Genomic DNA, 10,000 nt, shown 5'->3' with positions numbered 1-10,000 from the left:
TTTCAGTGCAGGGTTCAGGCAGAACTGAACAAACAGTACTTTTTAGCTTCTAGCTGGGCAAAACATAATACTATTGCATGGGAACACAGGAATGTTTCTTTAAGCCCTTGAACTGTTCTCGTCTAATGCATTATGAATAACGGTTCAGAAATGTGACCATGGTTTCCTAAAGCAATCAAAGGGTTAAAAACATTTATGTGACAATGATTGACATCCAAAAGATTGATAATTTATTTTAAAAGAAAAACCTGAAGAACAGAATTCACATGAAACAGTAAAACAGTTCATCAATGGCCAGTTTTAAAATTTTGATTTATTCTGTGTTTCATGTATGATTACTATGCAATCTTTCTTGCATTCCAGGTTATAAATCCCTTCTTCATCTTAATGCTGATCCCCATCTTCGACTCCTTTGTATACCCTTTGCTGGCAAAGTGCAACATTCTCACAAAACCTCTGTCAAGAATCTTCGCTGGAGGAGTCCTTGCTGGAGTAGCCTTCCTGATCTCAGGCTTCTTGGAACTCAGGCTTGAGGTGTGTAGAATGCTGTGTGAACTTATATATCCTTACTCACTTACACATACTTCTGTATGTCCTCCCCTTCCCCCTTTTGCTTTTGTTTCTCTCATTCACTTATTGTCTTCCCTGCTAGATACACTCACTCATTCTTTTTATTACCTTGAAAGTTATCGTTTTCTAGCATACCACATATTTTATCTTATTTTCTTATTTGCAGACTACATATCCAGTGCCAGTCAAAAGTTTGGAAACCCGGCTATCTTTTATCAATGGACTTCCATGTGATGTTACACTAGGTCTTCCCTTTGAAGAGGAACAGTTTACCTTAAAACACTTGGAGGAGAAGGTAAACTCCTTGGATATTTATCCCACTTCTTTTATAATAAAGCTGATTTTCATAAATATATTAGTATATTTGAATTAATAGAATCATACATATTAGCTCATATAAGCATCTTGGAAAATTTATTTGAGATTAATGTGAGAAAAGTTCTGAATATTACATAATCAAAACTCAGTTTTTTAAAATTTAATTAATACATTTGGTAATTATTCTCTTGAAAAATAAGACCTTGACACCTCAATGATATTGTAAGTAAGAATGTGTATATAGAGTGGATAGGGGAGCTTAAGCTTAAGTTTGCTTCTCTTCAGAATTTGTAATAATCACGTCAGAGAAGAAAAAGGCTTTAAGAGTTGAATGATCTATCAATTCCATGTATTCTGTATTCTAATAATAATACCTATAATTTTATGTTTCATGTGATATGGCCATTCTTTCATGCCCATGTTGTGATTAGTAAGCACTTATCACAACAGTTATAAAATCAAACCAAACATCTTACTTAAATATTGATATTTTGATGAAATATCTTATGATTAGATTGTCTCCTTAAAATCACCACCGGATTTACCAGTGCTCAGACCACTGGTAGATGGTAACTCTGATGGTAAGTTGTTCATGAATACTATTGCTGCCTGTTTACAATCATAACTGTAGTTACCAGCAATTTTATCATCGTAAATGCACTAGTGAATCCATCCCAGACAGGCTCATGCCATTGGTCATTTTAGCATTCCAAGAGTATTGAGGAGAATATCTGAATAGAAACCTAGGCCTATTTCATATACATATGACTATGTTTTACTAAGGCTGTCATCCCCACCTCCCCTTCTGCTACCTCTGCCGTGACACTAGTTTAATGTGGGTCGGACGTTACTTGGCAACTCATAGGCATGGCACCAGGTCAAACTCACAACATTGCCTCCCTCTTCACTCCCTTGTGCCCCTCAGTTCCTGTTCTTATTCCTCTCTCTCTCTCTCTCTAGCTAAATAAGAGGTGAAAACAGGATATTCAGGATAGTTTGTCATGAGGTTATAGCAGAGTCACAGCAGGGATTGATTAGGGAAGGTAGACACCATAGTCATTTCCTGTTAATTTATTGTACTGATATCGTGGAAAAGATATTAGCTTTAGTGTACAACAAAGAACCAATTACTGTAAGTATATTCATTGAAACTGTTCTTCATACACATTTTGTTCTCCCTTGCAGGTGTTGAAGAGTGTTGCAATTGATGGTGTAGAATATGATCTAAATGTTACTTTAGATCTTGACACAAGCAACTGCGGAAATATCGAGCATTTTGAGAACATTCTCCATACAAAAGTCTTTGAGAAAACGGTATGAAAATATGATTTTATTTCTTAGCCTTTTGAGGCCAGAAATACATAGTCTTACTCTCCACTTTTCTCTCTCTCTCTCCCTCTCCCTCCCCCTCTCCCTCCCACTCCCCCTCCCCCTCCCCCTCACCCCCCTCTCCCTCCCCCTCACCCCCCCATGTAGATGGCTCCAAAAACACATTTTCAGCAAGGAGTCAGTTGATAGGCCTACTTGACCTTATCAGTTGCCCAAGTCATTCAGTGTTGGAATCGAAAGGTTTTATTCTTATTGTTATAATGATAATAATAACAATGGTGGTATTGATAAGTTCAATGAAAATAGAGATAAATCTAAGAATTCTAAGAACTTGGGAAAGATGTGAGATCAGGTAGGCTTAGTAATTGATTCTTTGTGAAGCCATCCATATGTATACATGATTTATTTTAAAAAAAAAACAGTGAACCTGTAAAAATGGGTTAAAAGTGAAGTCTATTTAATTACACGAGTTCTTTTCGTGGGAAAGTGATGTTTTCTTACTTCTTGCTTCCATAACAGGCTCATGTCATCATGATTACTGCAGACAGCAATGTGGTTAAATTGGTGAATGTAGATCCTCCAGATGAAATTGAGAAGTCTAATGAAGGACTCCCAAGACTAAGGTAGTATACCATATATTAGCTCTCTTTTTAATATTTACTCAAGTAGTGGGACTGCCTTTTAAGATTTAATTTAGAACTGATTTTAACACTGGCACCTGTATTAAGTTTTAACAGTTTGTGTGGTTTGCTCACTCACTAACCCAGTTGCTACACAAACATTTTGAATGAAAACTGCAACAGAGGGGTAAATTTTGAAATTGCTACTTATTTTTGTCGTAAGTGTTAGTTGGTTGCAGTCATTTAATCATATAATATTCCATTTCAACCATACCTGTTCAGAGGTTCAGTCTCCAATTCACAAGAATATCAGGTGGTATTCAATATTTATGGTCTCCATTTGAATGCATGTTGTTAATTTTGTCATCTAATTATGTCTACTTGATATATTTTCAGGATGCTCTACAATCTTGAGCAGAATGTACCCTTTGGTTCTGCAGTACTTATAAGGGGAGAAACTGCATTCAGATTCTTTATCAGTGAGACAGATCAAGGATACATATCTGGAACAAAATTCAGGGATGTTGAACCTGAGACGTAAGATGGAATGATACTTGTTTTTGGAAATATGATTTTGAAATTATTTATTTTTGCTTGTTATTTTGAATGATCATGATTTTATTATTCCTTTTTTTCCCTCCTCATATATGAGGGAAACTGACAATGCAAACCAACACCCCATATTACTAGCCATTAGCCAGGTTTTAGTTAATGGGTTAATATAATGAAGATATAACTAGGAAAGAACAATGTATCTTGAACTTTTTTTTTTTGTATATATATATATATATATATATCAAACCCCTATGAAATGTGGAAAAATGTAAATAGCACAGAAACTATGAAGAGTATGGTGCCATTCTCTTAAAAAAAATAATTAAGTCAGATTACTGTATTGTTAATTGGTTATCTGAATCCTTTTCTAGCTTCGAAGTTTTCCTGCCAACGGAGGACAATGGAACAGAAACATCCTCTATTGGATCTTTCAGTTTGAAGATGGGAGGTGTATATGACTTCATGGTGCATAAGCCTCTTGATGGAACCAATGAAACAGTAAGTGACTTCATAACTATGTAACAGTGTTATAGAAGTTTTCCCATTTCTTAAAAATGCTAGGGGAATTAACCCCTTGCCGACGGATACGACGGGTAGACACGTGCTTTGCCCACTGTTAGTACTTGTTTGATTGTTTTTACACATAGATGGCTATACTTGTACTAAGTCACCAATGAGCCAGTTACGAGTACTGCCCGTCTCGCCCGTTCACCCTTTTCTTTGATTTACGAAATATTTTACATTATCTTATTTTGCTGTTACTAATATTAAAAAACATTATAATAATTATAATGTTTATAATAAAAATAACACCATCGCTATCCATAGCACTAGTAAAAAACACGTTTTTCCCGCCAATTCAAATCACGTATGGTCACAAGGTCTACTAATTGACTCCTTTGTGGCTAAGCACTAGCAGAGCCATCTATGAGCAGACATTTCACAAAAAAATATAGAAAATGGGCACAGCATTTTCCCCATTTTTTTTTCATTTTCCCCGACGGCATTGGGTTAAGATAGGAAAAAAGTGTCTTCCTGGATCTCTCTCTCTCTCTCTCTCTCTCTCTCTCTCTCTCTCTCTCTCTCTCTCTCTCTCTCTCTCTCTCTCTCTCTCTCTCTCTCTCTCTCTCTCTCTCACACTCACACTCACTCTCACTCTCACTCTCACTCTGTTTGTGTGTGTGTTTTTGGGTTTTGGGGGTTTTGTCTTAACCAAATTATCTTATGTAATTTTCCTTTTTCATTATTACAGACTGTCTCATTATATGAGGTCACTCCTGCCAATACTGTCCATATGCTGTGGCTGATACCACAGTATTTTATAATCACAGTATCTGAAATCATGTTCTCCATTACTGGGCTTGAGTTCTCATTCATGCAGGTATGGAACTTGAAGGTTACAAGATATAAGATTTTTCTTTATGCATTTCCTTATATACAGTTTTTAGAAGATATTGTGAATTGATTGCAAAATAAACTCCAAAATATAATTATATATCACACACACTGTATATAAAAAAATTATTAATTTTATTATGATATATTTTCCAGGCTCCAAGTAGCATGAAATCAGTCTTGCAAGCTGCCTGGCTTCTCACTGTAGCTTTTGGCAACTTAATTGTTGTTATCATTGCTGAAGCCAAATTCTTTGAAAGACAAGTAAGTATAGTAGTCTAATACGTACAGTGGGAGTAATTGTTAAAGTTTTACTGGGAAATTGGTTTTCAAGGTGTCCCATTGAAATTAGTAAGAATATTTTTAATGGAAAAATGCATGGTAATAACTGTAATAAATAGTACAAAATGTAGATGGATCTAATGAATCTGCTTGAAAGAATAGGTGAAATTGTGATGCAATAATCCAGACTAGATTTTTAGCTTAAACACTGTTAGGTTTCCGAGACATAGTAGTGGTGCATAAGGAAGCCAATATAACTATAGAGTTAAGTGAACAGACTAATACCAGACTTTTGGTTTGTATTAGAATGGGGAAAGGTAGTGAGATTAGGTGTAGAGAAACTTTTATCTACAAGTGAATAACTGAATCACTTTGAAAATAGAGATCTGAGTAACACAGTGTAGTTAAACTGAATATTGAAATTACATATATGCATAAATATAGATAGACTGAATTTTGAAATTATATAATATTCACAATTAAAGGTCTTTCATTGCTAAGGATATCATGTGTAAAGTAAAATCACTTTTTAAAAATAAGGAAGAAAAAATAATTTTATGGAGCCGAATATATTGATTGTAAGTTCTATATTCATAGATTATTTCCCAGAACTAGAAGCATCACATCTGTGCATCTTATCCTCAAGTGTAATACTCATTCATAGTAGATCCACTGAAGGAGTGTCATACATTAGTTTTTATCATAATTAAATAAGGATGAAGTAGCTCATTCATAGAGTTTAGAAAGTAAATGAGTAAACTTGAATTTACACTAACATATGTTGTGCATATTTATGATTCTTTTTTTTTTTATTATTATTACAGGCTCTTGAGTTCTTCCTCTTTGCTGTCCTCATGTTTGTTGATATGGTGGCGTTTGCTGCTTTAGCGGTAAGGTACAAATATGTAGATCAGAATGGAGAAATTGAAGATTCTAAGGACAAGCAAGGAAAATCAGGGAAGGAAAATGAGGCATATTCTGATGATGAGACTAACTTTTGATTAGATAATTACAAAGTAATTAAGTGTTAAATACCAGACATTTGTACTGTTTCCTGATATCAGTTTTGGAGTAATGTAAATAATAATTTATCTTAGTTAATAATTTACTTAAATTCAGATGGAAAAAAAAATCTTCCATTTGTATGATTATTCAAATAGGCTTTTGTAAATATTTGTTTTTATTGGTTGTTTGAATTAGAATATACATATATTCAGTGTTCATTATGGGTTCTGCTCCACACCCTGCATAGTCTACAGTATATAAAAGCATGTATCAGAATATATACATAAACATGTATGATGTATTATTTTACTACAGGACTCGATCAGACCACAAAGTAAAAATAAGGTCAGAGTTAAAGTTTATTTACAGTACTTAATGTTTATATTCATTGTCTTTTTTATTCCATAGTTTTCATGTATCTCAGCCATTAGCCTTTCATCTTGTAAATATCATTTTTATCTGTGAAAATTGTAGAACAGTTTTTACAGTAATTCTAGGTTTTAACTTGGACAGCTATACCACATTTATTTTCTATCTTGTACAAGAGTCCTGTAAAATACTATAAACTTGGTGCCAGATACCTGCACCCTGTATTGTATTTTTAACAAGTGCTTAGACACCAAGGAGATAGATACCTGGCCTACCTAATCACACTTATTTTTTTTTTTACCCCCATTCCTTGAATTTTTGTTAAGTTTTTACTTCTGTTACTATTATTGTCAATACTGTTATTATTATCATTATCAAATATTCTCATGTTATTAATCATGATAATAGTAGTAAAACAAAAAAAATTATAAATATACATAGAATGGAGCAGGAAGGTGAGGCAGGTAAGCCTACTAATTGACTCCTTGATGACTATACACTTGTGAAGCCATGTTTGTGTAAACAAGATAAATTAGGCAAAACCACAGTGGACAGCACATATAGGCATGCACTCCTGGTGTCAACAGGTTGAATAACAAACTCGTAGAAATAATACAGAAGGCAAAAGAAGAGCCATTATATTTGCACGTGTATTTTTCCAGATAAAACCTTAGAAATGTCAGTTTACAGCAAATGCTTTTTGGAACAACTCCTTTTGTACATGCAAATACGGAATTATATTTTTGACTGTTTAAATATATGTAAATCATTGTGTGAGATTTTTTGGTGGATCAGCTTTGATTTATAATTTTGTTCCTGTTAAACCAGTAGAGATACATTTTTTAGGAATACCAGTGTATAATATTTTCATATTTCAGTGAAAAAAATGATTACATACTACAGTAATTTTATGTTTTATGTTCTTCTTCTTCTTCTTCTTCTAGGTCATAAAATAATATACTTCTGATGCAAAAGTATTAAAAACATAATTTTGTTCCTCTTTATTTAAAGTGAGGTGTTTTTAAATAAATATGTTTTAATAAAAGAGCATTTTATTACCTACAACTCAGTTTAGGTTTGACAAAGTGCAAATTGGAAATTAAGACTATATTCTGTTTGACACTTTACCTTGGTACATAAAACATTCCTTACTATATGGAAAAAAAATCCATTCAATATATTTAATCTTAATACATAATCTTTCGTCATATTCTGTATCATAACTTTACCAAAGAAGTTTCCTTTATACACATATATATATATAGACAAAGTTTTTAAGGAGTGCCCTATGAATTTTAGACCTAACACTGGCCTGAATCACTTTGTCACTTTCGGAGTTTAGCTGGTTTGCTCTGTGAATCGGATTGATCTTCAGCAGTGTCCATCTTGCCTCTGTTCCCTCGAGCCTTCTTCAGGGAACTGGAGGAAGTAGAGGCTTTTCCACCATCCTCTTGTTTGATTTGCTGATGGAAGAATATTTTTAGCAACATATCTTTTTGGTTATTTGAGCTGTAATGGTATCAGACATTTCTGACAAGCAAACAGAAATGAAAATTTATTTTTTACTGGAATACTAATACATATAAGTATCTCAATGTCTAACTCATTGTCTATAAATTCTTGAAAGCTCATCTATGTTACTGTAAATAAGAAGAGGATTACCCTCCAATGTCCAACCTACCTTCTCTTTGAAAACATGTGACAACTGTTCATTTCTTGACTGCCAAATCATCTGCTGTCTCTGAACAACATCAGGGTACCTAAGACATGATATATAATTAATATTTGAGCTTTAGTACTTTAGTACCATGAATAAAATGACAGTGGTATCATGGTGATTTTGCCTATTTTTGTGGGACATCCAATATGAAATGAAGCAAATCTTTTAAAATGGGAGTGGTATTTATATTTTCTTCCTTTTTCTTTTAAGGCATTTTGTGCAACCAACTGCTCTCACTTTATAATTATTCTTTGTTCCTTTTATTTTTATTACTTTCACCAAGTTATTTTTAAATCTAGGTGCTTTTTGGCATTCCCTCAACTAATCAATAATAATATCAAATGTAGCATCAATCATTATTAATAATAAATTGCATTAGAATAATACTTCATGTTTTGCCTACATCAGATATTCCAATTTTGATTAGTAAAGCTGAAACCACACACAAAATTGGTGTAGGTACTTACTTTTTTAAGAATGTTTTGTCTGTTTGGAGTAAAAATTCCCAAATTGTACGAGATGCCCGGTACCGAGCCACCCCACGTAAAATTTCCTTTATATCATTGCTTGGCAGTTTAATCAGCTCTGTTATTTCATTACGCAATAAAGTTGAGTTCTTTGTGAAGAGATACAGCTGTAAAATAAAAACAAAACCTGTCAAGAAAAAAAAAGTAAATATATCTATATTTATCAACTGCTAGACTGAAAATGCAATCCAGGCTTCAGACCTTAAAACTATTATATTTTCCTTGAATTGGTTTAATCTTTGTGCTTTTATTTTTTGTTTGGTGTTTGTTATATGACTGTTATCTATTATTTATTTCAGACTCATATATACCTCTTGCTTGTACCAAATTTAGGCTACAGAGAAATTACGTATCACAATAAATGTCACTACCTCACTCAACCATTAAAAATATCACAATCAAGTTTCTTTAATTGTAACATGTCAAATGCACTCCTTATGAACATACTGAATTGTGCATAAAGTAAATAGATAACTAAGTAATCATAATAATAATTAATCATAATCATAATGATAATAAAGACAATGATACAATGATAACAAAAATAAAATACATAGTAATAAAACAAAAAAAATAACAAAACAAAAATAAGAATAATAATCATAACAATGGAGCGATAAAGTTGTGATGTGACACTGCCATAGCAACAGATGACTAGCTCTAAACAAAATCTAGCTATGCTGTTGTGTTGCTGACAGTATTTAGAACATATATTTAAAGAAATTATAATTACTAAAACTTTACGAGATAGTGCCAGATGATTAATGTTAAACGTCATATTTTAAGTAATTTGCCTTTGGATCTCAATAGGTCAGGATATTTTAATGTAAAACAGTTGAGGAGAGGCTGAAAACCGAGGCAGTGTTTTACACCAGACTGACTGACTCTTTTTAATGCACAAATGGGTATATCTCATAACCTAGTCAAAATAAATTCTTTCACTTGATGATCTTGAGTCTAATTCTTTTGTTTCCTTTTTTTTTCCTTTTTTTTTTTTATAATTCATATTAATTCTGATATTGTTTTGATCCTAATGTAAAGTATACGAGTTTCAGTACACTAAAACTAAACTTAAATATTGAAACCTAAAAGTATGATAATGCATTGTGGTCAACTTTCCCATTAATAAAATGTATTTTTCAGTTTCTTGACAAAGTGCCTGATAAAGAATCTAATACAAACTCCAGTCTGCATTTGTCATTAGATAAGGGGGGAAAAAAAAGGCAGAATTGGAATGCAGAATTATTCTTGGTTGAGGAACCAGCAAGTGAAAAAAAAGGGCAATTAAATGGCTCATTTCAGTGGAGGAG

At 32.9% G+C, this 10,000-nt stretch overlaps 2 protein-coding genes across 8 annotated transcripts in view; one reads left to right on the top strand and one right to left on the bottom strand.

Moving 5' to 3' along the window:
- The window catches only part of LOC125044185 (solute carrier family 15 member 2-like), a 52,761-nt gene extending 45,273 nt beyond the window's left edge, over positions 1-7,488 (top strand). For all 7 annotated transcript variants that reach the window (XM_047640661.1, XM_047640663.1, XM_047640668.1 and 4 more), the window contains 9 exons: positions 364-534; positions 737-865; positions 2,074-2,202; positions 2,737-2,840; positions 3,234-3,374; positions 3,764-3,890; positions 4,645-4,773; positions 4,944-5,051; positions 5,894-7,488. In XM_047640661.1, the coding sequence (XP_047496617.1) occupies positions 364-534; positions 737-865; positions 2,074-2,202; positions 2,737-2,840; positions 3,234-3,374; positions 3,764-3,890; positions 4,645-4,773; positions 4,944-5,051; positions 5,894-6,070 (1,215 nt within the window). In that variant the 3' untranslated portion in view covers positions 6,071-7,488. The remainder of the gene's footprint in view (positions 1-363; positions 535-736; positions 866-2,073; positions 2,203-2,736; positions 2,841-3,233; positions 3,375-3,763; positions 3,891-4,644; positions 4,774-4,943; positions 5,052-5,893) is intronic.
- Positions 7,483-10,000, bottom strand: part of LOC125044187 (DNA-directed RNA polymerase III subunit RPC5-like) — an 8,207-nt gene continuing 5,689 nt past the window's right edge. Inside the window, exons 8-10 of the mRNA XM_047640669.1 lie at positions 8,631-8,797; positions 8,125-8,203; positions 7,483-7,906 (exon numbers count right to left, since the gene is read on the bottom strand). Of these exons, the coding sequence (XP_047496625.1) occupies positions 7,769-7,906; positions 8,125-8,203; positions 8,631-8,797 (384 nt within the window). The 3' untranslated portion in view covers positions 7,483-7,768. The remainder of the gene's footprint in view (positions 7,907-8,124; positions 8,204-8,630; positions 8,798-10,000) is intronic.

Source organism: Penaeus chinensis, chromosome 35 (assembly GCF_019202785.1).
Source record: "Penaeus chinensis breed Huanghai No. 1 chromosome 35, ASM1920278v2, whole genome shotgun sequence".
Taxonomy (NCBI): domain Eukaryota; kingdom Metazoa; phylum Arthropoda; class Malacostraca; order Decapoda; family Penaeidae; genus Penaeus; species Penaeus chinensis.
Note: the sequence above shows the minus strand (reverse complement) of the source record. Positions and strands in the feature narration are given on the sequence as shown.